The following is a 22,583-nucleotide window of genomic DNA, read 5'->3' on the forward strand; positions in this document are numbered from 1 at the left end:
CAGGAAAGGAGGTTTTAAGAGTTGGAGCATTTTGCTGAGGGAAATGGTGAGTCCTTCATTGTTTTAAGTCAACGCTGGATTTCTCTTGAGGTACGTGCTAGTTTAAAACACAACATAACTCTCTGTATTTAGGATTCACTAATGAAATGTATGGCTCGATTTAGCAGGAATTCAGACTACAGTGCCTATTCTAATCCAAAAACCTGCACCTCTCTCCAGACTTTTCTTTAGTCAGTGAATTTATTTCGTGTCAGAAGAGGCCAGACGTGAGCCTGAGTGCGGTGCTCACGGCAAAAGACCATTGCAGCTCACTCTGAAGGGTGGATGGCGAGGTGTCCCCTTCACAGTAAGCAGTTCCTTGTTTCTTGCACAGCTGGCTGCTGCGTGGCTGCAGGTGGGCGTGCTGCTGCTGCGGCTCTCCACGCTGCCTCCTCGCCTGCATCCCGTGCTGGGGCAGATATGTGCTGACCTCTCAGACGTGCCTACAAGTTCACGCAAGCAGCAGCCTCATGGACACCTCCAAAGGCAACTACAAGCGTGAGACGTGCGTACAGCAGGCAGAATTGCCTTTCATTGTCCGCACGTTACGCAAACTGCTGTCTGTATGACCTAGAATCATACTGGTGGGTGCCCAGACTTGCTAAGCAGTTTACCCTTCAGATCCCAGCTGGGTTTTGCCGTCTCAGTGAGAGTTGCAGGTACAAAGCCTCCATTTCTCAGCCAGCCCACTGCTGGTAACTTGTGAAGGCATTGGCCAACTTCAGCCACATCAGAGAGAGAGGCAGGAAAACTTAGAAGTCATTTACAAAAATCTTTGCAACTTAAAAAAATGTAAAGGGTAGTTGGGTAAATGCTAGGGACCCAAATTAATGCCAATACAAGAAGAAAGGGCCTCTTCCGCCTTCTGTACAATCCCCGAGACAGGGGATGAAAGATCGAGAAGGGTCTTGGGCTGGTCGCCTGCGAAGGGGATGATTTGGGCTGGTCTCTGCTTCACTGAACATTCATTATTGACATAAAGCAGAAAAGTTTAGGTGAGAGAAGGATGGCATTCCAACCCAGATTACATCTTGGAAACTAGGATATTCTTGCATGAACTGTGTGTTCGGGTTATTCCAGGCACTAAAGACGACTGATTTGAGGTCTTGCACACCTTGGGTGAATTTCCACACCTAGGCTATAAATCTGCATAAGCATCTGATATAGATAAGTATATTCTTCCTGTACAAGAGCCAGCAAACTTGCACCACTTTGCTTAATTCAGACCATTGTTGGATACATACTGTGAAAGATTAAACAAATTAGATACTGTCGTTATTAAGAGAGGTTTTAGGACAAAGAAGATAATTCTCCTGTCTCACATTAAATGCTTTTCCTCATTGCTTTTATGAGAAAATTATCTTTTTAGATAGCTGACATATACACATTCTTAGTCTTCAAAAATCTGTAAACTCTGTAGTGCATTACCACTTGAATAGGCCAAATAATTATTTGAATGCCTACTCATAGACAGTCAGCTTTCAGTAAAATCGAGGCTTTGAGAAGAACCAGAGAGAGCTACGAACCGTACTGAAAGCTAAAAATAGGTATTTTACTCCGGGTTCTTAAAGAAACTGAGGACTTTTGGGTGATCGTTAACACACTGTGTCGTATCTAAAGTATTGAGATTAATTTGGAGTGGTATTTCCTAATTCTGATATTAGAGTTTTTATGGCAGAAGAAGGTGTTTAGTGGAATTGTGAAGGCGATCTGAAAATGAGACTTCCTGGGTTCCCTCTAGGGAGAAGCCTAATCCTACCTAAGCGTAGCCAAAGCTCTTTCTCCAGTGAAGCCTTGCCTACAGAGTGACTACACTGGCTCCTGCTGCTGGGTGCTTTCGTATGGAAGGAAAAAATTCTTCTGAGGTAGACTCATTTACACTGGGATGGTATTGCAGATGTCAGTTGTACAAGTACCTGTGTGGAGGAACGGGGAAGGTATCTGTATTAATGGTGAAAATGTAAGAAAGAGGCTGGAAAACTGCTTCTGCATGAGGCTGGGTTATACACCGAGCTGTCCCTTGTGTGCACTCCCGGGTGTTTTTGGTATTGTACCAGGAAAGACAGAAAGAAAAACTAAAAGAAACGTTACATGTTCCAGAATGAATTGGTTCGGTAAAAAAACAACCATGCAAAAAAACCTTTTAAACTAAGAAAACTAATACGAAGCTATCCTTCAAAGTGGATCAAAAGAAATAAATGAACTTCTGAAACTCTCATGCATTTGTGAGATGGGCAACATAAAGATTTATATTTAAGACACTTTGTGGATTTTTACTGCTTTCGTAGTTGAACAATCATCTAGGAAGTAATGACACTGGAATTCAGAGATTCACCTCCTCAACTTCCACTTTTTATTTAAGAACAGCAACCATTTAATTTGTTCTGATTAATGCTTCATTATGCTTTTGTCATCACCTGAAGGCCATATAGATCTCTCCTAATAGCAAGTTCCAGTGCAAGCTGGCAGTAAGAACCTTGGCGTTCGGGTGGATGTCAGTAAGTCTATAGCATACCCATCTTAATGTACAACATTGACCCTCCAGGCTGATGACTGGCAACCTTTCATAAACGATACCTTTTATGTAAAATGGCTTTTACAAGAAATGACTGAGTCTACATAAAAATGCACAAAATTCTTCCCTTCCCCCTACTTATTTCCCCTCAATTCTGTAGTGTTTTTGTAGGATCAGGAGGTTTAGAGCTGAAAATGAGCATTTGTTTTTTAAAGTTCTGGGCACCCGAGGATTGTGAAAATAGTCCTTCATCTTTTATATTCTTTTTTAGTTTCTAGGATACAAAGGAAAATTAAAACAAGCTAATCCCTTCACCTGGTTTAAACTGGCGATGGTTCAGGCCAGCCACACGGCTTTACAACAGCTAAGGATCTGTCCCAGTTATTTTTAATACTTTCATGTCAAAATTGGCTTATCCCAATTTGCTTTTAAAGCATCCTCGGAGTAAGGCTCTGTTTACTCAGCCCGTATTTTTTTCTTGAGTGCGCTTTTCCGAAATAGCCGTAAGCGCCCCAAAAGGCCACGTTTGTAATGAAAACACCTCCAGACAGACGGACCCCCCCGAGGGGATGCCGCTAACGAATCGATTCGACAGCTCCTGACCGGGACTGAACCAAGCGGGAGCGCGCCGAGACATTCGGTGCGTTACACGCTCCCCTGCAGCTGCGCTGAAACCCGCCTCGGCCGAAGAATGAGACTGTTTGAGGACTCGGGGAAATGTGGGCTCTGCAAAGGCTCAGCCTTCCTGTTTGGAAAAAAGAGAATTTGAGAAATCTGAGAAAACAGGGGCCTATGTGTGAGAACGGGACACAGCGGGGAGGGGTGGGCAGCACAGAGGGGCGGGAGAGATGGAAGTGGGGCAGGAGAAGGGACTAAAAGGGAGTTAGGAGGGAGAGGAAAGGTAAAAAGTAACAAGTAATATAATAATAAGAGCTGGAAAATCACGGAAAAGAAAATAGAGAAGAAAAACTGCGAGAGAGAGGCAGGGAAAGAAACTCTGCACATGTTTTAACTGTCACTGGGCTCTGATGTCCTGCCTCCACAGGGGACGGAGGCGCCCCAAGGTAGCACCACTAGTCGTTGGCTTGTGTTATATTTAAGCGATGTACATCTAGAAAGAGCAGCACAACGAGACAATTGGACCGTGGCCTGGCATGAGGTCTGGAAGGAGCTAGTGGTGTTCTGCCTTCGAAATGGGGGTCCCTGCCTCCCGCTGCCCCTTCTTCCCCCCAGATCTTCGGGCAGGAGCCAGCCCTGACAAAGGGGAGAGCTATTTTCTTCCTTATGCCCCTGGGTGCTGCAGGAGCTGGGATGGCTCAGGAAGGGGCAGGGGGTGGGAGAGAAGCTCGGGCAGGAGAGGGAGCAGGAGAACATGAATTCAAAGGGGTTTTGGGCTGCAGCGTGCCCTGATGCTGAGAGAGGTCCACAAAGGGGTAAGGTGAAGAAGTACACATGGGCACGACTTTCTTACTGAGCATTGGCACTGCTTGGGCTAAGTGCAATAAGCAGCAACTGGGGTGATTCAGTTCTTATAGGGCCTGTGGGGTAAATTTGCTTTGATGCTCCTCCGCCCCAGACAAGATGAGGTGCAGCCCGCATGTCCCCCCACCACGGCCATGCCCACAGCACTGCCGGCGCTCAGCAGAGGGTGGGTTGGGGGCTGCAGGTGGTCCCTGTTCATAGAAGGGAGCGGGAAGAACATGGGGGCTGGGGCCAGGGCTGGCAGGAGAACTGTTGGGTCTGCTGCAGGCCAGGGCGCTTGAGGAGCACGAGCAGAGGGGACATGGGCACTGGAGCCGAGGCAAGCCTCCAGGCTGGCTCCAGTGGCTGTGGGCTGCCTCTGACCCACTGCGGGATCTGCTCTAACCTGCTGTGGGATCCCCTCCCGCCTTCTGTAAGATCCCTCTGGACCTGCTATGTGCTATCTCTGACCTGCTGTGGGATGTCCCCAATATGCTGTGGGATGCCCACCCAGACCTGCTGAGGCATGTCCTCAAGACCTACTGTGGGATGTCCCCCCAAGACCTGCCATGGGATGTCCTTGCCGGACCTGCTGAGGAATGTGCCCCCCAAACCTGCTGTAGGATGGCACCCAGACCTGTCCTGGGATGTCCCCCCCCAGACCTGCCCTGGGATGTCCCCTCAAGACCTGCCCTGGGATGTGCCCCCCAGACCTGCCATGGGATGTCCCCCCAGACCTGCCATGGGATGTCCTTGCCAGACCTGCTGAGGAATGTGCCCCCCAAACCTGCTGTAGGATGGCACCCAGACCTGTCCTGGGATGTCCCCCCCAGACCTGCCCTGGGATGTCCTTGCCAGACCTGCTGAGGAATGTGCCCCCAAACCTGCTGTAGGATGGCACCCAGACCTGTCCTGGGATGTCCCCCCCAGACCTGCCCTGGGATGTCCCCCCAAGACCTGCCCTGGGATGTGCCCCCCAGACCTGCCCTGGGATGTCCCCCCAAGACCTGCCATGGGATGTCCCCCCAGACCTGCCATGGGATGTCCTTGCCAGACCTGCTGAGGAATGTGCCCCCCAAACCTGCTGTAGGATGGCACCCAGACCTGCCCTGGGATGTCCCCTCAAGACCTGCCCTGGGATGTCCCCTCAAGACCTGCCCTGGGATGTGCCCCCCAGACCTGCCTTGGGATGTCCCCCCCAGACCTGCCCTGGGATTTGCCCCCCCGACCTGCCCTGGGATGTCCCCCCCCGACCTGCCCTGGGATGTCCCCCCCGACCTGCCCTGGGATGTGCCCCCCAGACCTGCCCTGGGATGTGCCCCCAGACCTGCCATGGGATGTCCCCCCAGACCTGCCCTGGGATGTGCCCCCCAGACCTGCCCTACGATGCCCCCTCCACTCGCGGGCCACCCCCCGCCCAGCCCTGGCACGTCCCCCGCACTGCTGCGGGCTGTGTGTCCCTGTGTCCCCCCGCCCCGGACCTACTGCGGGCCGCCCCCCACCGCCGCGGGCCGCCCCTCTCCCCCCCAGCCCACTCGCCGGCCTCTCCCCCCGACTCCCCCCCCCCCCCCCTCCGCAGCCGCGGAGTCTCGCCCCGCGGCCGCGCACCTGGGCGCGGTGTGGGGAGGGGGGGGGGGTGGGGTGGGGGTGCGCTCGGCGGTCCGCGGCCGCGGCGCTGCCAGGGCGGGGGTGACTCACGCTGCCGCCAACGGCAGCCCCCGGCTTTATAACGGCTGGGGCGGCCGCCGCGCCCGGCTCCGCTGCGCCGCGCTGCGCCCGCGGGGAGCGCAGGGGCCGCGGCCGCGGGACGGCACCATGCGGAGCTTGCGCGGCGCTCCGCCGCCGGTGCTGCTGCTGCTGCTGCTGGCGGTGCTGCTGACCGCCGGGCACGGCGCCGTCATCACCGGGGTGAGCGCCGCCGCACGGCACCGGGGAGGGGGGGGGAGGCGGGCAGAGCCGGACGGCACCGACGGGACCTGCCGCGACGGCAGCGGCAGCCGCGGGCGCGCTGGAGCCGGGCGGCGGGGGGGGGGGGGGGGGGGGGAGCGGGGAGGGGGCTTGGGGGGGCTGCCCCGGGGGGAGCGATGGCAGGAGGTAGGGGAGCTCGGTCTGCCGTGAGGGATGCCCGGGGGTGAGGGGGGTCTGTTTGGGGTGTCGCGACTCCAGGGGGTGAGGGGGGTCCGTCCGGGATAAGTGATGCCAGAGGAGAGGGGTCTCGTGTAGGGTGAGGGATGCCCGGAGGTGGGTGGGGGGGTGGGGGGGTGTCTTTTGGGGAGAAGTGATAAGCAGGACGGGGAAGGGAGGGCTGTGCCAGGGGGTGAGAGGTGCCAGGGCTTGGGGGATAAGTGGTACCGGGATGTGGGGGTCTCTCTTTGCGGTGAGGGATGCCTGGAGCTGGGGGTCTCCTTGGACTAAGTGACACCGGAGCTTGGGGGGTCTCTCTTGGGATGCCAGGATATGGGGGGTGTGGTGTGTGTGTGTCTCTGCGGTTGGTGACAGCAGTACTTGCGAGGCTCTGGGGTGAGGAATACCACGATGTGGGGTCTGTCCCTTTGGGGTGAGGGATGCCTGCACTCGCCGGGGGGTGTGTGTGGGGGTGTGGATGCCTCCAGGCTGCTCCGTGAGTGTGCAGAGGCTCCAGCTGCTCCTCCAAGGCTGGAGGGTGTCTGTTCCCTCCCCATGCAGCCCCCAGCCTGCCCCCAAACCTGCCCCAGAAGGGCCCAGCCTGGAGCACCGCACCTCCCGCTTGTGAACCCCGAGCTCCTCCAGCTCCTCCAGTCCTACCGCACACAGGGCAGGCACCGCTATCGCAATCATCCCAAAACGCTGCCTTTTTTTTTTTTTTTTTTTTTTTGAGTATGACTGTGCTGCTTTTTTTTTCAACTCAATAGCCACCCCTTGCAAATGAGTCCTCTGTTGTTGTTGTTGTTGTTTTTAGGCTTGAGATTTACTTTGGTTGTGAAAATATTTTTTTTCCAAAGACGTTATTTAACGCAAAGAGTTGCATCACTCTGAAGTAAAACGATTTTTTTAGTGTTTGCTTTGGATTAATAACCCAGCGCTTGCATTCCTTACACATCTTTTGTAACCATCAGAAGTCGTGCACGCAGCAGCCGATTACTCCGTGGCCGTCCAGGCTGCCTGTCCGGACGGCACCGAAGTCCATGAAACAGCTTATAGGCATTTCTCTGGATGTCAGATCAGTTCCCAGAGCAGGGAGTGTGAAGGAATTTTTTAATATTTGAGAATTTCAAGTTCCTTTTAAGTAGAAGTATTTCCAGCAACGGAGGACCAGTTTATGTAAGTCTGTTATCAGAGTTGTGGCTACACCTTTAGAGCATAATTAATCCATTAAATAAAGGAATTGTGAAGCACTGAATAATAGATCAAGGACAAAGCAGATTCAAAAATCAAAAATAGATTAGAACTAGAAAATGTTACTTTATTAACTTCCGCAGTGCGTTTCTGCTTAAACCACTTTGATGCATTTTTGGCTTCAGGTGAACAGGCAAATCTCGGAGAAGAGCTGACGTAGGTGCTCCCGTCCCCATCCTCTGAGCCTGAAAGGTGCTTTCCCTTTGCCACTTAAGTACTTGATTCAAACCTTCCTCACTTCAGCGCTGGTTCACGTGCTGACTTCAGTTGCCTTTGGAGCTGGCGTGTCACCTGGGACTTTTTCCACGAGCTGAATTTTCCACAAAATTGTGTTTAAATGGGGTGCTGAAGAGGGATGTCCTTCCTGTTGTGTCCTGTGAAGATCAGGAGTAGTAGTATGAATGACACATTGCAGATAAGGTGTGGGTAGGAGCGTTTGGGTTGAATATTTTCAAAACTTGTCATACCTTTTTGGAAAGGGGGCCTTAAACGTTCTGCCAGGTCTATGTATGTGTGTGTTAAATTGTTCAGCACAGCGTTGTAGGTAGCCTTGCTTGTCAGGATATACTCAGACCTTTGTGGCTGAGGGGTACTTCACTCCAGGACCAGTCCCACGGAGATGGATGGGATTTGAGGTATACAACTGAGGAAAAAAGGGAGTCAGGAGCTGACTGGTGGGGAATAGCAGAGCCCGTGACTCCAACTGTGGATGCTGGCGTCCCAGGGGCAGCCAGACTCACTGGACCTACAGATTTTTTTGTGACTAGGGCAAAATTACACCATTAGAGCACCTTTTTTCTTTTTTTAAGAGAGATATTAGAGAGTAAACATTATCTACCTGGCAGGCTGCAGTGGTAGTTTTATGGCCATATTAGTCTTGTAAGTAAATACTCGGGGTGTTTGGGCTCACCTGTAGCATAGAGCTGTCTGCTCCGTTAAATGCGTGTGTAGGAGGAGTGCTAGCCATTTGGGTTACACACACTAATTAATGGCTTGACCCTAATGCAACAGCTTTTTCCTAAATTACTGGCTGATCTCTTCGTATTCTGATCTGACTTCTGCTGGTTGAACTAGTGTAATATTTACCCAGTAGAGTACAGGCCAATGGCATTTATCACATAAATCCCAAGGTAAGATCTGTAAGCTTCTTTCCCCTCAAGCGAATGTTTGTTCTGACACGCAGTCTTCCCCAGAGCCGTTATCATCTTTTATGTACATTTTTACAAGTTGCCTCTTTATGTGCTGCTGACCAGTGCCTTTGGTTTATCACTTCTGCTGTCAGACATTAAAACAATAGTGAGATAATGAAGCTTACCTTTGGGGTGTAATCAGAACCTTTAAGTAATGGCATTTCTCATCGGAGAAAGGAGACTATCCTGTGCATGAAATCCGTGTCATAAAAAGTCCGATAAGGTTTTGGCAAAAGATGAGCAGTAACCTTTTTTCCAAACCCAAACATGTCAATTGCTCTTCATGGTTTTTAAAACATGCCCAATAGTTTGCATTTTGGTTTGTGCTTATCTAAGCTGTATTGGGTAAGTGGCTGAAATAATCCCCACCGCCCCTTCCCTTGCAGGGGGGAATCCTACCACGGTAGCATTTTCTTGGATGTGGACACTTGGGCAAAGCTTTTTCTCTTACACACTTAAGACCTCTTTTTAGTTACATGTAATTCTAGTTAACAACCGCAGAATCCATATTTAAACTTCTATTTTAGCTACTTCCACTTGGACTTCTTTAATAAAACTATCATGCAGTCTTGTATTTGCAAAGGCAACATATCATAAAAAAAACTAGAAGGAATAGTTACTTAAAAGTCTTTAAATTAATGGATAATTCCCTATCTTAGCTTCTCCATAAGACAGCATTCCTGACTGTTTGGTGCCCTTGGTCCTTGCACCTGCCTGAGCTCACTTGGGCTCCGATCTGTGAAAGCAGAGTGGCACGTGCCACGGTCCGTCAGTGCTCACAAGTTGGCTCAGTAAATCGCTGACAGTCCTGGATTTGGCCCTGAGCAGCTCTGTACATGGTCGTGGCTTTAAACATCCTGGGTTTAACTCTGAAACGTGCCAGCAGCCTGTACGTGCAGAACCACGGGAGATAAAAAATGTTGCGAATCAGCCTTAAATCTTGTTATTCAGCCTTAATGAGCCATGATAACTCATGGGGTGTCAGAGGCAACCCTTGAGCTGCTCTGATCTGTCCTGTTTCTGGAATATGGTTATTATTCATTTTATTTGCCTAATGCTGTCTTGAACTCCAGGCCTGCGACCGAGACCAGCAGTGCGGAGGAGGGATGTGCTGTGCCGTAAGCCTCTGGATCCGCAGCCTGCGAATGTGCACGCCGATGGGAAATTTGGGAGAGGAGTGCCATCCTTTGAGTCACCGAGTGAGTACGTCACCGGGGGGGCTGTGGGACCGGAGCTGGCAGGGTAGAAAGAAACAGGAATATACTGCGCTGTACGTCACACTGCATAAAAACTATACGTGATGAAAAGGCGAGGAAACATCCCGTGCATTACAATACACCGGCATTTGCATCTGTATGGAAATAGTGCTGAAGGTACCTACGTAAGGAAATACATTACTGTCAGAATTATGCTGAAGACAATCCAAGGATGAAAGTACTACACGTTTTCCAGATTGTTTTCTTATTAGTTTGTTGTTGCTGTTTCGCTTCATTACATGATCCGAAACAGCTTTCGCAGTTCCCAAGCCCAACCCTGCCGATGCCTACGTGTGCCAGCAGGAGTGTAGCAAATGCCACTGACCTCAGTGGAACTGGACAAGATCCCACCACAAGCACAAAAACGTCACCAGCCGGTGTTGGGAGACCTGGTGCATCACTGCTGCACGGTCCCTGCGTCGAACAGCAATGCCCTGTTGTGCTCCAGAGGCCGAGAGCCACTGGTGCCTTCAAAAAAGCCATCGAGAAGGTGTTGACACACGCTCGCGCTTGAGGAAACTCACCGCAGGCTCGCTTTGCTTCTATTCTACCTATTAATTTCAAATATATATATGTATACACGTACACACACGTATATAACACTAGTTACATATTAGTACATTATTATATGATACACTATATTATGAATATAATGATATTAACACATACATTTATTTAAGGCTATGTAATTATGTATATTATATGTACTTGGAAAAAGGCTGTTTGTTTAGTACAAAAGACTGAATGGGATGTAACCAAGGAGCTTGAGAACCTGGTGGTCTTCAGAGCTATCCTCAGGGAAGAGTATGGCCCAAGAGTCATCCCATGTGAAAGATATCAAGGCAATAAATTTAGATTATAAATGTGCAGCTAGTTAGCTGCCTCTCTCACTGTCTCATCCAATGTCTGACTTTTCAGCTCGATATCTACGGTTTGTTTTCTCAGTTTTAGGAAGTTCAAGGCTCTGTTCTATTGCAGTTAATTTTTTAAGTCTTCTGCTGTGATATTGGGGACCAAATTCTCATTTTTACTATGTAATGTAGCAGGTTTTTCTTGTAAGGGCTCTTTACATTATCAGGAGTCTCAAGATAAGAGAAATTGCCTTCTAGGGGGTTTTTATGGGCTTATTGCTATTGGGCAATAATTTAGACTGTCTGATGTATTTTAAGCTAATTGCCTGCATAATTGCAATCAGAGAAGATGCCTGTCCACCCCAGACTTACAGTCATAGTCACTGATGCTTATATATTTATGAGGTTAATTTTAGGGTTAGATTTCTCACACCACTACTCTTCATGACAAACACAAAGCAAATTGATTTACTGTAGTATGTGAAATCAGGTATGGAAAGTTTGCTCAACAGTTCCTCTCCCCTAAATATTTGGGTAGGGGGCAGCTGGGAGACCAATTGCTCGGAGCACCAAAACCTTCCATTTGCCTGCAGGTCAGGTACAAAGCAGGCACCACCACGGGCCATGCCACCGCCTCGGAGACCTCCAGAGGAGCCTGGCGATGCCCTGGAGGAGATGGCTGGCAGCTGGGTTTCCACCTTCTAGTCTCCTTCTCAGCAACTAGATGGCGTCGGCTTGGTGCCGTTAACCACCTCAGTTGGCATTGCAGAGGCAGGGTTGGCGGGCAGGGCCAGGCAGGTGAGGTTTGGCGGGTCAGCAGGCAGAGCTGGCAGCGCGGCGGTGGCTTTGCTGCCCCTGTGGACCTTGCCTAGAACCCCCCACGGCTCTCCCAGGAGCTGCCTTGTTTCCTTTTCACCTACAAACCCCCATTGCCTCGTGCTCAACGCAGCGCTGGGCACACGGCGTGGCAAAGCGTTCACCGGCTCAGCCGGCATCGCCAGCACCAGCTCCGGGCACACGGGCTCTGCCTGTGCAGGCAGAAGCTGCACGCCCCGGCAAAGCGCCTGTCCTGCGGAGCTGTCACCCGCTGCCTGTCCCCAGCCGGGTGTGTTATTAAGCCACGTCTTCGGCGTGGGAGTCCCGCTGAAGGGAACGTTTCCTTGCAGTGAATGTAACGTTTTGAATAAATCACTTGAGCTGTCAGAGGGACCTCTGAGTCAGCCTCACCAGCCTGAGGAACTCAGATTTTAGGTTTTTCTGCAGTGCGATGCGTGGGCACCCAAGAGGTGTGATTCCCACAGGGAGTCCCCGGCACCTATGGTTGGTGGCCTCTCCGCTCACGCCGGGGCAGAGGGGCTGTGGTGGATGGCACGGGGAAGCCCATGGCGTCCCTTGCTCTGGGGCTGCTCTTCAGATGGTGCTGGGCAGGGGGCTGGCGCTGGCCCGGGGCACCGCAGGTGATGTGAGCCCCCACCCCGGCTCATCCCCCTCACCCGGGGAGGTGTCACTGGAGTCAGGCAGGTCCTTGGCATGGTGCGTGGGGGGACCATGTGGGACTTTCTCCGTTCAACTTTCTTAAAGAGAAAATTTCCATACTGACACAAAACAACTTGAGAATCTTAAAATCACAGGCTCAAAACACCCAGAAAGCTGGAAATGAGGGAATTAGGGCTGCCTGCCAGCTGGCAGCGGTGGCTTTGTACCTCTGTGCTTCCCTCGCTGCATCCCACTGGATGCTCGGCGCGTGCTGCTGGCCGGCAGCATCACAGCTCCCGGCCATGCTGTCCCACCAGGCTGTCCTGCTCGGCTTGGCTCGTGGGCTCGTGGCAGAGACAGCTCCTGTAAAAGACAGAGCTTGTGATCAAGTTGTTAAAGAGTAAGAGTGCGTGTGCAGGTCGTGGCGCAATTAAATTTGCTCGATGCGGCCTGTAGGTGTGCTCCCTGCAACACGGCATGGCTGGAGGAGGGTGGGATGAAAGGAGAAACCTCTGCCCTGTGGCGAAAAGGATCCTGCTCAAAGGGAGGTCAGGCGAGATGACCTCCAGACATCCCTTTCAGCTTGAATTACCACGGGATCCTGCAGTTCCCGGGTCCTGCTGCGCAGCTGACGGGCTGCTCTGTGCCGTGTGACAATGAAGGAACCAGGGCAGGCAGGAACCCCTGCACAGTGAACACCGCAGAACGTGATGCTGAAGGCCACTGTAGTTTCACAACAGACTCCTTTATGAAACGAGACTAAACGGAGAACATGTGTCACAGATGAAGATTTACACAGCAACACGGACCGTTGCATTTTGCTCTTAACCGTCGCTTGGCCGGGAAATGCAATGGGGTTGGCTTTGCCATCTGCTCTCCAGCCCCACGCTGCAGCTCGTGGGGATCTCCTGTGGTGGAGGGAGGCGGGCGGTGTTCCCCATATCCCCACTATTCATCCGAATCTATTCCCCCCCCCAAAAAAAAGCACCACCGTCGCTGTGCTGCCGGTCCCTGACGTCTGTGCTCTTTGTCCCCAGGTTCCCTTCTCCGGGCGGCGGATGCACCACGCCTGCCCGTGTCTCCCCAGCCTGGCCTGCGTACGGACTTCTCCCAGCAAATTCAAATGTTTACCGGACTTCAGAAAAGAAGATGTCTTTTTTTAGCAGGAGCTGTTCTGCGCTAGAAAGAGCCACTCGATGTATTCTTTTTTTCTTGTTATTGTGACAAACAAGGTACTTGCCAGGGGAAATCCTTTACCGTACTTTCCTGCCTCACCAACGTTAAAACTGAAGATGAGATACTTTGCTGAGGTGGCCGGAGTTTTCGGGAGGGACTCGTGGTGGTGGATGCTTTCATTTTGGGGTGAGCAAAATGACACCTGCTAAAGCAATACTGCTTACAGAGGGCAGCAGCTTAACGATTCCTGAACTGTCTCGTGGTCTTCGTGGTTCTAGTTTAACCCCAGAATGAAAACATCCACGGTTGTTGTCAGTTTTGGAAAATTTTGGCCGTGTTTTTACACCTTGGAATGCCTGAATTGAACTGAGAGTTAAATAATTGCGTAGCGTGAAGCATATGAGGATTGCCAAAAAACTGTATTTACATTACATTTCGTCTCTTTATTAATATAACTGTGTTTGTAAGTTAGGCGCATCTCTAGGGTAAAAGTTTAACCAATAGATGTAGTTTTTACACTTTTTAAAAGTGGCAGGTGGAACCAAAGCATTTCAATATTCAAAGCATTAAAAGATTTTGTTATTTTAGTATTCTAAGATGAGAAGAAGCTGTTGTTACTTAAGTTGGTGTAAAACTACCTGATCATCTCAAACTATGTATTAGGATGTAGTTTATATTAAAAAAGGAACCCTGAAGTTTATTGTAATGGGCTGCCTGACTTCTTGTATATGTATCAAATTTGCTGTGTAAAAATTCTGTATCAGAATAATGGCAGTATATGATTTGATTTATTTTAATATTACAACATTATTTTGTCATTGTGGTTTGCCATTTTTATTCAGTGTAATCTGTTATCACATACTTGATTCACCCAAGCTAGCAGAGCTCCTTACGGGTAGCTTTGCAAAAGATTATATGCCTCTGGCTGCTTTTAGGGAAACTCAGCAGTTTACAAGGCATGAACTCCTCAACCAAGCTGCAGTCTTAGACGATGGAGGAATCTTGGCGTAGCTAACACGGGAGGTTTTTCTTGGCACGTGCCTCAAAGGATCAACTTTAGCCCAGCAAACATAAAATTTGTGGTATTTCTATGAAATACTGTGCAAATTCATATTTCCTTGTCAGTCCATGGAGCTGGAATTCCAATAGTTTGTGTGAGTTTCACACGTTTCTTGCTCTCAGACAGGCAAACATATGCTGGAACTGGAAAAGTGAAGTCAGTCATCTTTCCACAATCAGTGCTTTGCTGCTGCTGCTGCTGCTGCTGGGGGTGGGCTGAGAGAAGTTAACATGCTTGTATCAAGGCAAACACCTGTATTACTTGGAGAAGATGAGAAATGCCCCAGTGAGTTTACCAGGCACCTTCCACTGGGCTCCACAGCCTCGCTGGCTAGACAGAAAGGAGCAACTGGTCTTGTCATTTTGCCAGATCCTTGTGGATCGTACGCACGTTAGAAAAATAAATGTCTTGAGAGACAAGATTGCATCTTTCTGGCTCGGGACAGCCCAACCCCAGGGCTCCCACTCCAAAGCCTAGATATTTTGCTTCACCCTTTGCAGTGGTAAGACAGCAGCTGCGCAAGTGGCAACGGGCTCAGGTCTTGTAGGAAAAAAAGAAAGCCTGAGGTGCCACCAAATGGTAATTTTTTATATGGTTTGCATTCATGTGATCAGGTACAAAGTGCCTGTATCAGATCTGAAGTCTGAGAGGGGCTCACCCCTAACCCAAAGGGCTGGATCATGCTGGTGAACGACCAGCTCATTCCCATGCTAATGCAGTGACATGCGAGCACTGCAGAAATTCCCGAAACCGGGATTTAAAAACAAACACCCCAAACCTGAACCTACCACTGTCACTCAATAGCGGGGCTCCCCAAACACCCTGTGCACCCACACCGCCTGAGTCTGCAGAGGAGGAACGCGCGGGGAGCCTGGGGGTTGCTGTTCTGTCCATGTCTGTCAGTACAAAATTCTCTTAATACCATGGACTTCAATTTACACTCGAAGGGAAAACCAAGCGGGAAAACAGAAGAAGCCCAGACGATACGTCCCATCTCTTGCACCAATCCCTTTTACCGAAACATATTGTCATGGCACACAAAATGACGAGCTGTATGAGGAAACACCAGCCCTGCTTCTCATCTCGCCCTGGCATAAATCACCAGTGACTCGACTGAAGGTAATAATCCTGGTTTATATCATTGTAAATAAGCGGACAATTACATCTGATGTCTGCCTTAGACCTGCCAAACTGAACTCCTAGGAGAGTTTATCAGACAAGAGCAGAGCAACTTTGTAGTCGTAATTTGTGCCAATTAACTTGTGGCATTAGGCATTTGTCTGGGTAATGAGAACAGCCCCAATTACATGAGTTCAAAGTGCACACCATCTACAGGAGGTCCAACTACTTGTGTCCTGCAGATGCTCCTGCACAGGGCATTAGGAAGGTGCTTCTTTGAGAGTGACATTATCCTGTACTTGTCCTCGAGGGGCTTCTCCACACCCTTCCCTGCTGCCGCCGGAGCGCTGGCGTAGAAGAGCTTAAAGGCAAACCTTCACTGTCCTACATCCCCGCTATAGTCACTTGGCAATAACTATTATGATTCCCCTTTTAGTAATTTAATTCTCATTAATTGACGCTCATGATGAAGGTTACTTGATTTGAGAGATCATTCTGGAAGGAGGATTAAGCTTTCGCATCCCAATTCTTTCCTAATCAATTATCTTTTCTCCCGTCCTAGGGGAGATTTCCTAACCCAAGCACACCTGAAAAGTGCCTTTAATTTCTTTCTGCAGTGGAAGGGAGAAAAAAAAAAGCCCCTTACCTTTGCTTTACAGTGATAATAGGTAAACCAGTGACCACAAGAAGTATTTCAAAAAGTAAATGGCCATGCATTCCCCTCTGCTTTTCCCTTGAGCTGGCGTTTGACTTGGGCACAGCAGACTTGACTGACAGAAAAGGTGGCCAGACTCCAGCCAGCTCTGCCATGAAAGGTTTTCTGTAGCTCCCTGCGCTGCTCAGTTTGCCTCAGCATCACCCTGGCAATAATCCCAAGAACATCTTCCTCACCTGCCTGGGAGGAAGGGAAGGCCCTTGCAAGAGAAATCAGATGAGAAAAGAGAACAAAACGCCTGCAGTCCTGGAAACACCTTTGTGAGAGGGAAAAGCCTCATTCCCCAGTGTGCCTAGCTTGTTAAGAGCCTGGTTTAAACACTTCCCTTTATTCACTCCACTTAGGAGTTCTGTGCCAACGTTTGGTTTAATTTTATTAATATTGGAGTAATATTAATTATTAACAGAAATGTGTGCATTAATTTTTAATATTATATTAATATTTATATTGCAGATATGCTATAGAATAATGATGATATCACACCAAACTGTAGGAGTTTCCATGTTTATTACCAGATATTGGATTAGCAGAAAGCCAATGCAGGAAAGGACACCACCACATATAATGAGTTGCTGCCTTAATTTGATTACATGCTTATTAGGAAAGGTAAAGCAAGGTGTTTCGAGTTTGCAGGTGCACAGCTGGTTGTAAGCCTGGGGGGCTGGAGGGAAAGCTCTGCTGCTGAGCAGGATAAAACCCATCATCTGAAGCTCAGCTTCATCTGCATTCTCCTGCCCACAATTTCCTCCTGGGAAATTTTGTCACTTTAAAAAAAAATAAAATCTTATGAAGTCTTTGAGTGAGGGGGTGACACAAATAAATTCTTCTGATGGTGGGGCAAGTGGGGCTCAGATCTACATGGGTGTTTACCTAGGAGACCAGTCACCCTAACCATGAGACTGGTCACCCTAACCAGGACCCTGGTTTTATAGGAGGAGCAGCTGAAGTGAGGCCAGTTCAGCAAGGCTGAAGGTTATTTTGCTGATGGGGACAACAGCCTGGAGCAACACATACCTGTATGGGGTATTCCAAGGTAAGAGACAGCATTAGAGTTACTTTTATTCCCTTGTAGTGGGGCTAGAAACTTTAGACTTGTTGTTACCCTAAATATCTACTGTGTTAGAAGACCTTATAGTGTAATTTGTCAAGAGGTGCTTTGCTAATTTGTGTCGTGAGTATAATGCGCTGTAATGATCCATGATACCAGCAAGTATGGCCATAGACTGAGGTCCTTGCTGCTGCCCCCTGCCCCAGTAGCTCTCTAATTTGTTATTACTGCACAGATGGATGTTCAAAAGAAACAGAAGGTGCTAAGAATCCCTTGATTTAAACAAGATGTCTCAGGAATTTGATCTTGACAATGTGTAACATCTTTTCCAGAAGGAATTAGAAAATTGCAGGAAGAGAAAGGACTGTGCAAATACAAGAGGATTTTGATAATAGCAAAATCAATGTGCCTTTCTCTATTATGTAGATATGAAATGGCAAACCAGCAGGAGTACAGCCGTTGGACTAATCAATAATTCTGAGCACAGGAATAGAGATGAGTTTAATGCGCATCAAACATACAGCAAGTCACCTATCATTTTTCAAGGAGAGTCCTGAGTGCGTACAGAATCAGCCCAACGCAGTAGGATACATCTCAATGATCTGGCAGGGCAGATCCCCCCCATACGGTGCAGCTGCTTCGGAGGATGGTGGTCGCTTTTGGGCCACTCTGCCCGGTCATCAGGGCTGGGAAAGGCTGGATGTGAAGGGCTGAAGCCGGGTAAGCCTGGTGCATTGAAGGGAGGGTGGATGGCAGCATGTTTCATGGCAAGGAGTACAGCGCAGGGGAACAGCAAAGTGTGCAGGAAAGGAGGAATGAGCGACATAACCATGTAGCACTCTTGTAAACACCCCCACAGCAGGGGTTTCCCGAAGGTCTTGGTGTAAGACAGCTTAGTATGGGGGGAATAACGAATACATGCACAATGTAAAAATGGCAGAAAGTCTCCTCTGCAAACCCTAGTTTCCCGGGGAAACTGGGTACATGATAATTGCGTGCCAGGAGCGCCCAGAGCATCCCAGATTGATGCTTCTTTGTACCACGGCACCAGATACCAGCATGTTACGGGCACATCCCTGTTCCCAGAAGGTCATCAACCTCACAGACCAGGTACAGCACGTGTCTGTGCTGTACGCACACCGCTGCAGCCTGAGCTCTCCTGGGATGCACAACAGTCCCTGCCCCGTGTCCCAGCAGGCAGCATGGGAAGGACACGAGTGCAGGGACCCCCGCGGGGCTCTGCCTTCCACCGCCTGGGCAGCACATCTCTTCCCGGGCTGGGAATCCTCACCCCAGGCCTCCCGAACGCCACTGCCGTGCCTCCGCCACAGCATCGCCACACGTGGAAGGGATTAAATCTGGGTTTAAATGTCATGCGGCTTTGTGAACCCCCAGGCTGTAACGCGGTTCAGAAGCGGACTGAAAACACGCCCTGGTTGCCGCCGAGCGCGTCGGGCTGAGCCTTCTTTATGTCCTTGCACATGCGAGCGCGCTCGTGCCGTTTCATGCAGACACTTGTGGGCTCTCTCGGTGCCAACGGGCAGCCGCCGCTCTTGCCGCAGGGTTCACAAACCAGCAAAGCTGCTATTCGTGTCTGGGGGGGTGCAAAGCTGGGCCCACCCTTTATTTACTCCTCTAGGCTACGCTGAAGCCCAGGCAGCAGGGCACATCTCTAACTGCTTTCGTGGGACCTGCCAGAAAGGCCAGCTCAGGGAGAGGCACCGGCGAGGCAGCTGCGAGCGCGCTCGCTCTTTCAAAAAAATTTCACTGCATCCTGTCAAATTAGTAGATTTACTTCTTTTTTTCCCCTCAATTTCTTCTCTCACATGGATGAAACCTGTCAGGAAGGTCCCCGGCCCCTTCAAATTCAATGGCAAAACTTTCTGACTGCAGTGGTGTCATAACTTCAACTCCTTCCTCGCCCTGGTTTCATTCAGCTCCCCCAACAAACCTTTCACACATTGCAACAGAGCCTTCAACTATGTGGATTTGGTTTACATCAGCACTTAGGCTCAGACAGATATTGCACAAACAGAGACTAAGGAAAAAGTCTGTCTGGCTGAGGTTTTAGGATCTATTGGGGGTGAAAATTAGCACCGAGACCTCCGTCCTCAATGGCAGCACTGCGGGCAGGTCCTGCAAAGCCCAGCTTCTGCAGCATCCTTCGTTGCCCTGCCAGGAAGCACTCTGGTGATGCTCAGCCTAAACGTGGCCCTCCTTGCTTTCACACCACGGCTCCAAGCTATACCTCTGCCTGCGATTCTCCTGGCTCCTTGGCTCGGGTGCCCACGTTCTCCCCCTTTAGTCACACTGCAGCTTGGCGGAACATATTGCACGTTCATCCGCCTTCCTCCACACCCAGATGTCTTCTGCGGCTCTGCTGGAGCTCGCTCCCTGGGGCAGCTCGGCCTCGCAGGCACCCAGAGCTGGTCCCTCTGCCCTGCGGCCATCGCAGCCCCACGGCACCCAGGGGACCGTCCCCTCTCCTCCCTCGCCCTCGGCGCAGCACACTGGGGGACCTGCTGTGGAGTGTGAGTGTGCAAGGCCTAAAGAGGGAGGAAAAGGAAAAAGCCCAGTTGATTTACTCGACTATCAAGCTACTCAATGGTTTCCTTTCTATCACCCTCCTGCAAGCACTCAGTGACAGATGGGGACAGATTGAGTGGTTCGATGGAGTGAGGTAATATTCCACTAAATCATTCCTCTTTCTCTCACTGTCAGAAAGCACCCAGACTTCAGCCCTTCCTCCTGAATCTTCCAGTGTTTCCTTCTGTGGCTTTTTTTTTTTTTAATGACAAAGCCATTTTAGCTCTACCTCTGTTGAAATTTCTGAGAGAAGCAAGCCCTGGTATTTATAAGGTATGATAAAATGGGTGTTGTAAAACAGTTAGCAAAAGGATGGAGTGAATCACTGCGAGACAGAGAGGGTTCTGGTGCTGTTTACTGGTGTTTCTCATTTCTTTTTTCTCGCTGCGTGCTTGGGCCGAGCCCCAGACCCCGGCGCAGGGACCCCAGCTGGCAGGCAGCAGGCTCCCGGGCAGGTGTACCGTGGGCAGGCACGCAGGCTCACACTGCACGTCTCACAGATGGAGGATCCATTTTTTCCCTGGATGATTTGTTCCAATGGTTAATCATCTTCACACACACACACAGGATTTTTTTTATTTTTCTTTTAAACGACACACCAGTAAGTAAGATTCAGAAAGTTTAAGATGGGCTTTCTCTTCACTGGGTGACCTCTTGATTTCTGTCTACTCTATTAGCTCTGTGATGACTGCCTAAAATTAACTGAGACTTCACAGCTTCCCTGTGCCCTTGCAAGACTAGCTTTGAACTCGAAAGCCTCCTACACAAAGTGCTTTGTGATATCAACCTGGTCACGGTAGAGGTGAAAAATGTGGCACTGAAGAAAGTGGCTTTCTGATAAATACATCCACAGTACAACCATGCATGACTCACAAGATCAAAGACAGAGTGCAAGTGCTGAGGTCATTAAACATGAATAGAAATACAGAAATGCAACAGCTTGCATTAAAGGCTCAGCTTGACTTTAAAGTTAAGTGATGAAAGCTTATGTAGTCAGCGATTGTTCAACCATGATAATGCTCTGCTCTTGCCATCGGTAGTTCTGTGCTTTACAAAGGTGAGTAAGAATAATTAATCATTTTTCAGATAAAGTACCAAGGTGTAGGGCAGTTAACGACTTGCACCAAGTGAAAACAGGCTCAGGGATGCTCAGCATCATCAGCTCTAGTGAAAGTCGGATCACTGCAGACATCAGGCCCATTGGAAAATCAGCTCTTGGTCACCAGTTCTACAACCCATGGATGAGTAAGGATTTACCCCTCACGAGGTCCTTCGTGAATGACAAGGCATCAGAAGCCACCAGCATAAAAGGAGGTTTGGGGTAAGACTTCCATTGGCACAGCCCCAGCCCAGCGTGACTCTGTGCCAGCTTTTAAGAGACCCCCTTCACTGATGGTCTTTCTCGGATGGCTCCATTTCTTCGAGTACTTTATAATATTCTGAAGCTTAAGAACACCATAGCATGGGAGATTCTTCTGGTTCGTACCACAATAGAGTTAATTGTAGCCTGTGCAATGTTTTGAGCAACTGTAAAGGAAGCTGTGCTAAAATTGAGGATTTTAGGGGACCTCTATTAGAAAACAGCCCCCCTGGTGTGTTTCTAATAATTTTTTGATTTGCAGCATAACTATCTAATAAGGTTTCTGGGGTATTCTGATGCTGTGCAGAATCATCTAATCTGCAGCCTAAATTAATGAAGTGCCTTGAGATACTTCGCATTCTGCCAATACGGGGCTGTTACTCTGTCCGGAGCCACTTCTCTTGGGGTGCTTTGCTGGCAATTCCGAGCAAGTGCAGGTGCTCCAAAGGAGCAAGGTGACTGTGCTTAACTTGTGTGGGGCACGTGGCAGAGGTCCAGCCAAACTCCACACATCCTTTGCTGGAAAGGGAAGGGAAAATGCCAGCTTTGCTCTCCTCTGAGCTCAGCACAACATGTCCCAGGGCAGTCCCACAGCATACGGCAGAGCAGCCTTCTGGAGGTGTAGCTGTATCGCATCCAGGTAGAGCCCCAGGAAAGAATTGTTGCTATCAGACTAAGCCAAATTCCTGCCCTTTTCCTCAAGGCTACTGGCTTCACACCATTCTGGGAGGCAGCTTTGTCTCCCCTGGTGCAGACCTGGTCCTGGAAAAGCAAATGATGACAACTTGCGGGCTACGCGCCGCCCCGCTCATCCTCCACCTCTAGCATGACCACTGAACGAGACCTTTACCCAACAAGATAATTTGGCTGGGGCCGAATATTTCAGCCCCTTTCCTAGCAAACTCTTTCCAAATGTAACAGCAGAGCTGGAAGCACCCCACAGTACTCCAAGTGTTGAGTGCTGTAAACCAGAGATCGCCGTAGCCACTACTTGTTGGGATTTCAGACCAGTGTCGTTTTTTGAGCTGGCCTGACATTTAAGTTTATGCTAAAAAGCTCCACTCACTTCAAGATTTTGACTGGGAACGTTTGCAAGGAATATGTTAAATACCTGGTGAGTGAGCGAAGGTGCCAGCAGCAATCAAGATTTTTCCAGAGCAGCTCTCAGTGCAGCCGCAATTCTTCACCACAGATAATGCAAAAGCAAGTGTGCTGTGACCTCTGAGCCAGACTGCAGAGAATCTCTGGGAGAGGTGATGTTTGTGTTTCCTATGATACTCAGCCCAGAATATTGAAAACTATCATACATCTGCTTGGAGGGGTGTAGAGAAGACTCAACCTACATTCTGGCCAAGC

At 49.6% G+C, this 22,583-nt stretch overlaps 1 protein-coding gene across 1 annotated transcript; it reads left to right on the plus strand.

The window, feature by feature from the left end:
- The first annotated feature begins 5,830 nt into the window (after positions 1–5,830).
- PROK2 (prokineticin 2) lies at positions 5,831–13,326 on the plus strand. Its single transcript, XM_086470253.1, has 3 exons — positions 5,831–5,923; positions 9,654–9,779; positions 13,201–13,326. The coding sequence occupies exons 1-3, from the start codon at positions 5,831–5,833 to the stop codon at positions 13,324–13,326; spliced, it is 345 nt and encodes a 114-aa protein (XP_086326379.1).
- Positions 13,327–22,583: the final 9,257 nt, after the last annotated feature.

This window comes from Leptosomus discolor, chromosome 9 (assembly GCF_034619465.1).
Source record: "Leptosomus discolor isolate bLepDis1 chromosome 9, bLepDis1.hap2, whole genome shotgun sequence".
Taxonomy (NCBI): domain Eukaryota; kingdom Metazoa; phylum Chordata; class Aves; order Leptosomiformes; family Leptosomidae; genus Leptosomus; species Leptosomus discolor.